General features: G+C 39.9%; 1 protein-coding gene across 4 annotated transcripts in view; it reads left to right on the top strand.

Annotated features, from left to right (window-relative positions):
- LOC137335164 (nuclear receptor coactivator 3-like) overlaps positions 1 to 10062 on the top strand; it is a 172655-nt gene extending 162593 nt beyond the window's left edge. For all 4 annotated transcript variants that reach the window (XM_068000327.1, XM_068000326.1, XM_068000325.1 and 1 more), the window contains one exon: positions 3579 to 10062. In XM_068000327.1, coding sequence (XP_067856428.1) covers positions 3579 to 3590 — 12 coding nt within the window. In that variant the 3' untranslated portion in view covers positions 3591 to 10062. The remainder of the gene's footprint in view (positions 1 to 3578) is intronic.
- The last annotated feature ends 3421 nt before the right edge of the window (positions 10063 to 13483 follow it).

The raw sequence follows: 13483 nt of genomic DNA, 5'->3' as shown, positions 1-13483 counted from the left end.
TAGTTCCACAGACCAATAGCCTGCTGACAAAATTGTTGAGGCCCACATATAAAGAATGTCTCTGCCTTCTAGAGATGGGAGAAAATTTGAGAGGCAAATGACAAGTGATAGACCTACAGTGCCTTAATTTTCTAGTGTTAATGATGCTATTCCGTAGAAGGTTTACTTTCTTTTTCTCTCTGCAATGTTGATGGCAGTCGATCTGCAACAGAACACCAACTGCATGCCATTGAACATGTGGTGCGTTAATCATATTTTATTCCTTGAACAACAATAACTTGCCCTTACATTGCAGTTTTTAATATAGCGGAGCATTCCAGCTGCTTCACAATGGGAGGGAGGGTGAGAAACTGGTACCAAGGAGCAGTTAAGAGATTTAGGGGGTTTTGACTGAAGATATGGTTGAAGTGACAGCTTTTGGAGGAGACATTTGAAAGTGAAGAGAGATGTAGCAAGGTAGGGGGTTTGAAGAATATTCGAGTGCTGGGCCATGGTAACAAGGCCAAATGAGGAGGCAGGGAGCAGATAGTAGGCCGAAGTTGGAGGAACGAAAGGTAAAAGCTTGAATGTAAGGTTGGAGGATTATACACACATTGGATGGCATTAAGGCCTTGAGTTTATAGATGAGAATGAGCATTTTGAAATCAATACATTAGATAGAGGATAGTGATGAGAGGCTAGATGAGTGGGACTTTATGTGGAGAAGGCCCGGAGTGTTGAGTGAGTTGGAACTTATTTTAGCATAGAACTCAGGAGGCCAATGGGTAGACCTTTGGAGAAAGAGAGTCTGGTGCTTGATAATGCTCCTTCTACTTCACATTGAGAGTATTCCAGTACTTTTTGAATCACTCCAACCTGCTAATTCTTTGTGAAATTCTGATAACATGAGAAATAGGAGCAGGAGTAGGCCATACGGCCCCTCGACCTACTCCGCCATTCAGTAAGATCATTGCTGATCTTCTACGTCAACTCCACTTTCCGCCCTATCTCCAAATCCCTTGATTCCTTTAGTGTCCAAAAATCTATCGATCTCAATCTTGAATATACTCAACGACTGAGCGTCCAGAGCCCTCTGGGGTAGAAAATTCCAAAGATTCACAACCCTCTGAGGTGAAGAAATCTTTCCTCACCTCGGACCTAAATGGCTGACCCCTTAGCTTGAGACTATGACCCCTAGTTCTAGACTCTCCAGACAGGGGAAAGAGTGTCTCAACATCTACCCTGTCAAGCCCTTTAAGAATTTTATACCTTTCAATGAGATCACCTCTCATTCTTCTAAGCTCCAGAGAATATAGGCCCATTCTACTCCATCTCTCCTCATAGAACAACCCTCTCATCCCAGGAATCAATTTGGTGAACCTTTGTTGCATCCCCTCTAAGGTGGGTATATCCTTCCTTAGGTAAGAGACCAAAACCACAGTACTCCAGGTGTGGTCTCACCAGAGCCCTATATAATTGCACCAAGACCTCCTTACTCTTAAACTCCAATTTCTTCAAAATTATGACAAATTTGTATTCTGAATACAATAGAAATGTTTGTAGTACCCCTCCCCCCTCCCCACCACCCACTCAAAAAATCTATATTTACTTTGAAAAGCTTGAATGTGAAACATTAGGTAATGAGTTGGAATTTAAAGTTAGTGTTGTAGCCCTATATCTAACTTGTGCTCCCTTGGAGCACAACTCAACTCTGGGGGTGCAGGATTGCTGAATTTACCTGCATTCATATAAGTTCACACTACATAAGTGTTGAGTTACAACAAATTGGTTAACTCTGTGTGTGTGTGTGTGTGTGTGTGTGTGTGTGTGTGTGTGTGTCTGCACTTGGTTTAAATCCAGCCCAGACGGTTGGTTTGAAAATCCTTACTTGCTGTCAACTGTAAGGATTCTAAATGGAATCACAGAATGAAACAGATCAGAAGGAGGCCATTCAGCCCATCGTGCCTGTGCCGTCTCTGAAAGAACTATCCAATTAGTCCCATGCCCCTGCTCTTTCCCCATAGCCCTGCAAAATTTCCCCCTTCAAGTAGTTATCCAATTCCCATTTGAAAGTTGTTGTTGAATCTGCTTCCTCCGCCCTTTCAAGCAGTGCATTCCAGATCATAACAACCCACTGCGTAAATTTTTTCCCCTCATGTCGCCTCTGGTTCTTTTGCCAATTATCTTAAATCTATGTCCTCTGGTTACCGACTCATCCACCAGTGGAAACAGTTCCTCCTTATTTACTCTATCAAAACTGTTCATGATTTTGAACACTCCTTTCAAATCTCCCCTTAACCTTCTCTGCCCTAAAGAGAACAACCCCAATTTCTCTGGTCTCTTCATGTAACTGAAGTCTTTCATCCTTGGTACCATTCTAGCAAATCTTCTCTGAACCCTCTCTCAAGGCCTTGACATCCTTCCTAAACTGTGGTGTCCTGAATTGGCCACGATACTCCAGCTGGGGCCTAACTCATGTTTTATAAAGTATAGCTTTTTTTTTGTACTCTGTGCCTCTGTTTATAAAGCCAAGGATCCCGTATGCCTTTTTAACAGTCCTCTCAACTTGTCCTGCCTCCATCAAAGGCTTGTGTACGTACACCCCGAGGTGTCTCTATTCCTGCACCCCTTTAAAATTGTACCATTTAGGTTATATTGAGTGGGTTTGGGGAAAAAAAAGAGAACTCAACGCAGTTCCACGTGGGCATAAGACCACAGCACAAAACTGCACTACAGTTATCACCGATCAGCGTTAAATTCACTATTTTTGAGCAAGACTGTGAATTTAACATGAATTGGATGAGAAACGACGCTTATACAGAAGATCCAAGAAAGACGACTGCGATGGTTTGGGCACGTTTCAAGAATAGAAACAGCTAGAATACCTTTCATAGCCTTGGACACAGAGGGACACTGAACAAGAAGCCGAGGAAGTCCAAGGAAGCGCTCGATAGACAATGTCAAGAGAGACTTGTCACAGAAAAGGATACAGATGACTGAAGCAGTCCGGCTAGTTCAGAATTGACAACAATGGGGTGAATTCATTTGGCCCCATTTGCTGCTGAGATGATGGATGTAAACTTAGGAGTGGTAGTAGGTAGTAATAGTGGTGGTGGTAAATTTTGTGCAGTTTTGTTCTATGGCCTTATATCCATTGTGACTCAATCAGGGTGGATGGTGAGGAAAATGGAAATGCCACAGATGTATAATGGCGTGTTCTGACTATGTTAAGGTTAAGCTTTGTTCGCTTCTATGGTCACCAGCCCACGATTTTAACTGTCTATTAAAATGAATGGTGGAAAGTTGTGGGCTGGTAAGTGCAGAAACTGAAAACCCTGGCTGTGCTATAGGGGCAAAGTGGAGGAAGCTGTGCTCTGCATCAGGTCCAGTCCATTTCTGACTTGGTAGGGCTTGATGCTGACATGGGAACAAAAGTACGTTCTGTTCCCCAGCACTAATTTCTCTCTCCTCAAGCTCCAAAATGAATTGTGTGAATCACTTTACTCAATTTTGTACGTTTTATATTGAAGTAGACAGGGGTAAATACCTGACTCCTAAAACATTCTCAATTATCTTTTCTCACCTTTCCCTTGAAACAGAAATATTGCTGACAACTCAGGACGGCTGATCATCAATCCAAAAGGTTAATTTGGGTCCACGTGGCTTTTGAGAACAATGCACTGTGAGAATCTACAGCAGACACTTAACACAGAGAAGGAAATGGCACCACCTTGTGTGCTGCTGGGGATTGGTGCAGCCCAACCAGAACCACTGTGCCAGCCTGCTAAGGTGTTCATTTCTTATGAAAGAGAACTGTTTCTCTGTTTTTATTAGACGTGTTTGTTTTATCAAAGAGAAGACTCTTGGCAGCAGTACACCGCTGGGTCAAAAACTCGAATCGTTTAGGATTTGCTTTGGTTTTTAATTGTCCTTTTAATGTCATCTGGTTGCTACCTTTTCGCTTGCCAAATCTTGCATCTACTTTAATGCAGCACCTAGCCTTGTTTTTTTTTCTGGTAGTATTGTGAAATGTCACTCATAATGTGGTCGTTACATTGACAAACATTTGAAAAAATGACTGCCGAGTGTCAGCATAGAACAGTGTGCTTGTTGATGCACTTTAGAGAAGGCTGAAGTAGTCGAGGATCACTGCAGTGTTTCATGATCAATGTAGCCATATCTGCACATTAGCAAATCCTTGTTTTTGTTTTCTGAATCATCTTTGTGTTAAGTAACCCATTGGTATTTCAAAGATCACAGTGGAACACAACTGTATGTATTCCAACATCCAACTTTTTAAATCTGCATATGCAATGCCAAGCAATAATCTTCTTCATTTTAAAATATTGCAGATAAAATTTCAAGTGGGGTAAATACAAGGTGCGTGCTGTTGACTCAAAGCAAGGTACTGCAGCATAAAACACCTGGAAGCTGGCTCCTGTGAATATATCTTGTAAATAATGAATACAATATTATATTATATATACACTTTTATAGGTCACATTTACTGATTTTTTTTTTTTTTTGCACAGCATTGGTGAGGCTAAATATTTGACAGATTCTTATTTCTGTACTCCTTGCCTTTTAGCAGCAGTTCAAGTTGTCAGACCTGTTTGCACCAGGCCTTGACAATTGAGCCAATCTGTAAGAATGTGCAAAAAGTTCAGATTTTCCCATGTTGATCATCCAGATTTTATCCTGTGCCGCCAATCTAGCTTTTAACTTTCAAAAAAGCTGCATTTCTCTCTCTCTCCTACCCCCTCCCCCTCCCCCCCCTCCCATAATTGTATTTATAAAAAGAGGTGCTTCTGAAAAGTGCAACTGCATCAATCTTATCTGAAAATCATGGCTTAAATCCGCCAAATAGTAACTGATCAAAAGTTTGAAAAAGGATTTATTTCTCACTAGTCCTCGTTTTAGTTTATATTAAGACAGAATTGCTCATCAAGTGTCACTTGGCCACCCTCACCTCTGTGAGAGGGAGAGGGGTTACTTGTAAATTGCTGAGCAGTAAATAATCACTGAACCCATAGTGTCTATGCGATGTGATGGATGATGTAGGATCATTGTGAAGAGGGGACTTTGGCATTCTACTACTCCAACAAATACAGGGAGATGGAATGAGATTTGCATCATTAAAATGCGATTCAATTCTTGTGACAGGTTTCAAGTGACATTGCCTCAAACAGCAGCTTACTTTACATAGTTGTACTCCAAAGGAATAATATTCTACCTAATTTCCTTATTTTGTGTGTAAATTATTGATTCTGTGTGATTCCGAATGAGCGAGCTCCATGATGATTTGATGAATGAGTGACAGGACTGTGAGCAACATGAAATTCATAGTGATGACGTTTAATTCAATGGACAACATATTTATGTTTAACTGTAGAACTACATTTTGATTGCTTTTGATTTTTGCGGGTACTGATATTGCGGGGTGCATCTTCCTGGTTTTGACGAAGGAAGAAAATTCTGTTCGGATTGATCTGGAAGTAACTGTCTTAACAGTTAACGCCACTGATTTCAGGATGTATTCAGATTTGTTTAAACAATGGCTAACTTTCTTGATTGCAATTCTTTTCCAAAGTTTGTTGGAAATATCAAAGTATTACTGTATTTGTACAAAACAGATTGAATATAGATGTTACACTGACAAATCAGCATAAAGGTAACATGCTCAACACAGGGAAGTGGAATCATTTTGCACATCTAAACCAGCTTGTAGTTCTTATCCCTGAATGTTCATTGTCCTGGTTAATCTGAGTTCTTTTTTGCTTCTATCTTCCCTGTCTCTTCTCCCATTTTTTTCTTTCTGCTTAGCATTGTTTGGTTTGCTGCAGCTTATGGTGTTTCACAAGGTTGGATATGTCTGCTAGCACATTAATTTTTTCTTTTTAATGCAGAATTGGTTACTGCCACTGTCACAATGAGACCTTTTCCCCCAAAAAAGAGACAGCAATTTAAATGGAGACTTTTTTTCTAATGATTGAGATTAAATGTTCAGATGGTACAGAAGTCTATGCAACAATTCAACTGAAATTTGGGGTTTCTGTGCTAATAGTGCAGTTAGAGTCGGGCCACAACTGCAGTTCCGCCTCTGTAGCCATGTTAATTTTTTAAAAATCAATATATACAATATTACTGGAGCTACTGTAGATAAAGACCTGGTTTAACTTTGTTATTTGTAGACAAGTAACTGCTGGATGAGTGGGATAGGAAAGATGTTGTTTCTGGCTGTCATGAGTATTATCTCAAATTTAACCTACTTTAGTTGAAGCAATGCGTATGTTTTGTGCAGCTAATGGCCTGAGGCCTCCTCTGATCATATTGATCACTTAACAGAATTTAAAAAAAAAAGTTAGTTGCTTGCAACAGCAGATACATTCCACATCTACTGAATAGAGGTATTCAGTGATTCCCTCTTTCCTCCCCCCGACTCCCTCTTTCCTCCCCTCCCCCCACCCTACTCCCCAGGAGAAACAAAGCAAATATTTAATTACATTTTTGTTTTGTTTGGATGAATTACTGGCTGTGTGTCAACTGTTCTTAAACTGAAAGAAGCTTTGCTTTTTTAGAGGAGGTTTGATCAGCTGCACCTGATTTTTAGTTTAGAAGAATACCTCCATGAATCTGCTTAATAGGTTTAGGCTTTTTTTTAATGATCTGGAAGCTGTCTATAAGCATTGGTGTAGGCTGCTTTCAGCAATTAATTGCTGCATCTTACATACAGGGCCGAGATTTGGCAGCCATTGACTGGTGCTCCCTGGTGTGCAAACGAGCCAAAGTAAAATTTGGCTGTCTGAAGCCAGCCATGCATAGATGGAGCTGAGCAGTACAGAAGCAGAGGCATTGCAATTTAATTGTTGTCTGGCCACCTTGCCCAGCAGAAAAATGGCTGAGTGACTGTTGTACTGTTGTTTCCGCTCAGTTGGAGATTGAGTCTCAATCCTGAAGTAATGAAAAAGATTTTGTTTGGGGGGGGGAGTTGAACGAAATAGAAATTTGATGTTCAGAGTGAAAATTTTAAGAATTGAAATATTAATTTCAGTGTACATTGACATGCTTTTACTGTGGGGGAAAATCAGTTACTTTGGTTGCTATGTGATGAAAATACTCAGGTTTGCTGTACATCTAGACTGAGGTCAAAACTAACCAAAAAAAAATAATAGACAACTAAAATCGCCTGATGTTGTGAGGGGTCTGACTACAATACAGTAACCTGACGTTGAGGGCTCTGACTACAATACAGTAACCTGACGTTGTGAGGGCTCTGACTACAATACAGTAACCTGACGTTGTGAGGGCTCTGACTACAATACAGTAACCTGACGTTGTGAGGGGTCTGACTACAATACAGTAACCTGACGTTGTGAGGGCTCTGACTACAATACAGTAACCTGACGTTGTGAGGGCTCTGACTACAATACAGTAACCTGACGTTGTGAGGGCTCTGACTACAATACAGTAACCTGACGTTGTGAGGGCTCTGACTACAATACAGTAACCTGACATTGTAAGGGGTCTGGTTACAATGCAGTAGCAGATTATTAGTGCAAAGAACCATATGGAAGACTAAATGTTTCATTATATCCAGTTGCACTTTTCTGTGTCCTGAGGAGGAAGTAGATATTAAAAATATTATAATGTATTCAGTGAAGATTTCCCTTAAGAATATAACCAATTAAAATGCATATTTTATTTTTCACTTATTATTTTATAACTTTGACTGAGGAGAAACTACTTGCTTTCCCTATTAAATGTAGGCATGATAATATAGCTGATCTCCATACCTCCTGTACTGAAACCCTGCCTACTGTGGCCATTAAGCAAGATTCCCTGTATAAAAAGCATTCAGATCTCAAACCACAGCCTAGTGTATGAACATTCCTCAGAGGCAACAAATGCTCAGTTACAGCTGGTGACCTGGTACCATGAGCAATCAGGGCATTTAATTTTCAACACAAAAGGTGAATTGTAGAGCTACTTGTCTGATTCAAGGATTTGTTCTTTTTCTACTGGTTCATGGTGCATGGCATAAATCACTTGCATCTTGCAAGAGGAGAACACTACTTATGTTGTATGGAGTTTCCAAGTTACAAAATTAGTTCATATTTACATGATTTAAAGGAAAACCTGGGCTTTTTTAGAAGCAGTATGAGATTCTTGCATTTTATTTTTAAGTTTCTACAGCTAATTACTACAAGCTTACTTTAAAAAAAAATTTCAAATGGCAAGTTCTGATAAAGGGTTTTTGTACAGAATGATTTATAAAGGATACGAACTTGAATTAACTTCTGATCTTCTCAGTTCAGTCCCTTTTTTCTTAAAGTAAGTAATATTTACAAAAGATCAATGCGCCAACTCCTGTTAGAACATGGATGAATGTCTCACTTGTGTTTGTTGCTTCAAAGAATGCAAAATACCTGTGTTGTCAAAAGGTGCAAGGCTATCAATAATCTGACTCACTTGTAAGGTATACAATCAATCTCACTACAGAAGTTAGAAGTATTTTGCTTCCCTGATACCTCAGCAGATTTATCCAGGGAGTAGTTGAGCCATACAGACCAGAATGGCTCCAGGTTTGATCCCTATTTTGTGCTGAGTTAGCTGATTTTAGATGGGGTGGAAGGATGGGGGACTGCAATTATCCTCAATGACTCTGGGTTAGGGAGGAGAAAACTGGCTGGGATTCTCGCTCCTGGTCCTGCTGGGATTCATGCATATATGGATATCCGGGGAGCACGGGCAGGGTTGGCTAGATGCGCACTGGGATTAAATAGCCTGATGATGCACACTTTCCAGGATTGCGCATGAGTAATGGCCGCTTGGACAGGTACCTGAGGCACACAGTGCCTATGGAAGAACACCCCAGCATGAATTCAATGCCTTCAGGAAGGGAGGGGAGTAAAACGTATTTCATGGGACTAGTATCCTTTTTATTTTAATCAAAATTTTAAACGACTCAGATTTTATTCCAGGTGAAACATGAGCAAGACTGACTATGAATCTGCTTGTTCTTTGAGCCTGAATGCTGACCTTGACTAATATCCACAACTCATTTTGGAAATTGAAAGGGCTGGGCTGCATGTCTGATTCCAATCTTCAGACTTCCTTATTTGTTTCCACCCCTTCCTGACAGTAAGTGACCATTTTACCCAATAATGCTTCACATCACAGAATGAGTTCAGAGCACTGTGAATAAAATGGAATTATATTTTTAATGCAGAAAATGACTGTTTTGAATTCCTATACAATAATTATGTGCGATCTGAACTGGTTGTTCTTGGAGGATTGGGATTTCTAGGTAAAATGTGTGCGATTAGAGTATAGATTTTTGATTTTTTTCATTTTTAGATTGCATTCTGCTTTGGAAATCTGAGATCATGTATATTCAAAGCCTTTTCTTACTGATAACACCAAATTGTACATTAATATAGTTAATGTATAGGTTTACCCAATGGAGCAAACTATTTATTATTTAAATAAGAAATAATTAAATGCAGGTATTATAATGAGTCACTTTTCCCCCTTTTTTTTCTCCCTTTAGCCTCAGCCTAGATTTTATGTTAATTTTCTGTATCAAATTTTGTGGGTAGACACCTGTTAAAAAATTTTAAAATTATGAAATTGATAAATTTATCATGCTGTAAAAGCAATATTTGAAAGTCCACCTGGAGAAGACCTACAGTATTGAAGAGTAGTGAGGATTTAATTTAGCTCAATCTAAAGATTTCTAATATTGCTATTTGTATCCCAACGTTACATTTCATGCAAGGCAAGGTATGATAGAAAATTTGTTTTAAAAAAAACACAAAATAATTAAAAAAGATAAAGTTGTTAGCAGATATTGCTTTTACTGATTTATTTGCCTCTTGATGTTAATGTTGTAAATAAAGATTTCTATTTAAAATGTCTTTGCCGATTTGTTACTGTATCTTGCTATTCAGCTGTTTGGAAACAGATGTTGTAAGAAAGCATTCTGTAAAAGATGTACATTAAATACACACAAGCCATGTCTGAATAAATTTTCATGATATTAAAGTGTGTGAATGTGAATGTTAAAAGAAACATACAATTGTACCACGTTGTGTATCTTTTTTTTTTACGCCTGTTAATGGTTAAATATTGACCTGCACTTTGGTCAAGGAAAAAGGTGGTCTCAATTGCCAGTCCTGTTATGCATATTTGTCAAACATCCCTCTCGTATGACTAATACTCTAAGTTTGATAAAGGTTTACAGTTTCAACAGAGCACTAACATTAAGGGAGTATTTGGTGAAGTGTAATATCCTTCTGATTTTGTGCAATAACATTTTTTAATTGCTCATTGTGAATTGGCGGTTTTATAACAGGGGTGTTATGCCAAGTAGAATTACTAATGACAAGCACTTACCAGCATTAGAGGAAGCCCGAGGAGCATTGGGAAGGGAGCCTGGGATCTCTCGCATCTGGGTTGGGTCTCAGCTAACAGCCTTCTGTGTTTGTGTCTGCACCTTAACGCCTTAAATTTTCAGCTTAAAATGAATGAACGGAAAATCTCAGACTGCAGAGTGCAATTTCCTATATACACTTCTGGCATGTGCTAGAAGTGAAAAACTTAGTGCACTGTTAATAAGTTTGCCAAATATAGATTCTTTAATAAACAAATTTCCATATAAACAAAAAACCTCAATGCTCAAAGGTTCATCAGTTACATTGTTCAGAAGATAAATTTTTTAACTGAATTTTCAACAGCAATTCGTTCTTTATGAATAATTTCTTTGATTGCTAGAAAAGAAAGCAAAGAAATCACAATGACATATGCAGTATTCATATGTATTGCTTCTTGCAGGTGTTTGCGAGAAGTTCAGAACGGTAAAATGCACTTGTTAATACATCACTTGCCTGAAATAAAAGCTTCTTCAGTCACTTTCCACATCTTTTGGTAGGGGGAGTAAGGGGAAGCAAAGAAATCCTCACTGGATGAGGGGAATATCCTTCAATTCAGATTTCATGCTTGGAAATTTTGCAAAATGCACAGATGTGATTGAAAGCTCTGGCAACTATTTAAGGTAGAAATATTGAGTCGAAGGTCAGACTTTGGAGAGAAGCTGACACCGAAGTAAAAACTTGAATGAAGGTACTAAATGACACAAGATAATTCAATGAGAAAAATTAATTAGTGAAATATGTATTTTTTGATTTTGTTTAAAGTCTTGTTTTATAGAATCATAGGAGTTTACAACATGGAAACAGGCCCAACGTGTCCATGTCACCCAGTTTATACCACTAAGCTAGTCCCAATTGCCTGTACTTGGCCCATATCCCATGTAACTGTCCAAATGCTTTTTAAAAGACAAAATTGTACCCGCCTCTACTACTGCCTCTGGCAGCTCGTTCCAGACACTCACCACCCTTTGAGTGAAAAAATTGCCCCTCTGGACCCTTTTGTATCTCTCCCCTCTCACCTTAAATCTATGCCCCCTCGTTATAGACTCCCCTACCTTTGGGAAAAGATTTTGACTATCTACCTTATCTATGCCCCTCATTATTTTATAGACTTCTAAGATCACCCCTTAACCTCCTACTCTCCAGGGAAAAAAGTCTCAGTCTATCCAACCTCTCCCTATAAGTCAAACCATCAAGTCCCGGTAGCATCCTAGTAAATCTTTTCTGCACTCTTTCCAGTTTAATAATATCCTTTCTATAATAGGGTGACCAGAACTGTACACAGTATTCCAAGTGTGGCCTTACTAATGTCTTGTACAACTTCAACAAGACATCCCAACTCCTGTATTCAGTGTTCTGACCAATGAAACCAAGCATGCTGAATGCCTTCTTCACCACCCTATCCACCTGTGACTCCACTTTCAAGGAGCTATGAACCTGTACTCCTAGATCTCTTTGTTCGATAACTCTCCCCAACGCCCTACCATTAACGGAGTAGGTCCTGGCCCGATTCGATCTACCAAAATGCATCACCTCACATTTATCTAAATTAAACTCCATCTGCCATTCATCGGCCCACTGGCCCAATTTATCAAGATCCCGTTGCAATCCGAGATAACCACCTTCACTGTCCACAATGCCACCAATCTTGGTGTCATCTGCAAACTTACTAACCATGCCTCCTAAATTCTCATCCAAATCATTAATATAAATAACAAATAACAGCGGACCCAGCACCGATCCCTGAGGCACACCGCTGGTCACAGGCCTCCAGTTTGAAAAACAACCATCTTCTGTCGTCAATCCAATTTTGTATGAAATTGGCTACCTCACCTTGGATCCCGTGAGATTTAACCTTATGTAACAACCTACCATGCGGTACCTTGTCAAAGGCTTTGCTAAAGTCCATGTAGACCACGTCTACTGCACAGCCCTCATCTATCTTCTTGGTTATCCCTTCAAAAAACTCAATCAAATTCGTGAGATGATTTTCCTCTCTCAAAACCATGCTGACTGTTCCTAATCAGTCCCTGCCTCTCCAAATGCTTGTAGATCCTGTCTCTCAGAATACCCTCTAACAACTTACCCACTACAGATGTCAGGCTCACTGGTCTGTAGTTCCCAGGCTTTTCCCTGCCGCCCTTCTTAAACAAAGGCACAACATTTGCTACCCTCCAATCTTCAGGCACCTCACCTGTAGCTGTCGATGATTCACATATCTCTGCTAGGGGACCCGCAATTTCCTCCCTAACGTCCCATAACGTCCTGGGATATATTTCATCAGGTCCCGGAGATTTATCTACCTTGATGCGCGTTAAGACTTCCAGCACCTCCCTCTCTGTAATATGTACACTCCTCAAGACATCACTATTTATTTCCCCAAGTTCCCTAACATCCATGCCTTTCTCAACCGTAAATACCGATGCGAAATATTCATTCAGGATCTCACCCATCTCTTGTGGTTCTGCACATAGATGACCTTGTTGATCCTTAAGAGGCCCTACTCTCTCCCTAGTTACTCTTTTGCCCTTTATGTATTTGTAGAAGCTCTTTGGATTCTCCTTTGCCTTATCTGCCAAAGCAATCTCATGTCCCCTTTTTGCCCTCCTGATTTCTCTCTTAACTCTACTCCGGCAATCTCTATACTCTTCAAGGGATCCACTTGATCCCAGCTGCCTATGCATGTCATATGCCTCCTTTTTTGACTAGGGCCTCAATCTCCCGAGTCATCCAAGGTTCCCTACTTCTACCAGCCTTGCCCTTCACTTTATAAGGAATGTGCTTACCCTGAACCCTGGTTAACACACTTTTGAAAGCCTCCCACTTACCAGACGTCCCTTTGCCTGCCAACAGACTCTCCCAATCAACTTCTGAAAGTTCCTGTCTAATACCATCAAAATTGGCCTTTCCCCAATTTAGAATTTTAACTTTTGGGCCAGACCTATCATTCTCCATAGCTATCTTAAAACTAATGGAATTATGATCACTGGTCCCAAAGTGATCCCTCACTAACACTTCTGTCACCTGCCCTTCCTTATTTCCCAAGAGGAGGTCAAGTTTTGCCCCCTCTCTAG

The sequence above is a fragment of the Heptranchias perlo genome, chromosome 19 (genome assembly GCF_035084215.1).
Source record: "Heptranchias perlo isolate sHepPer1 chromosome 19, sHepPer1.hap1, whole genome shotgun sequence".
Lineage (NCBI taxonomy): Eukaryota > Metazoa > Chordata > Chondrichthyes > Hexanchiformes > Hexanchidae > Heptranchias > Heptranchias perlo.
Note: the sequence above shows the minus strand (reverse complement) of the source record. Positions and strands in the feature narration are given on the sequence as shown.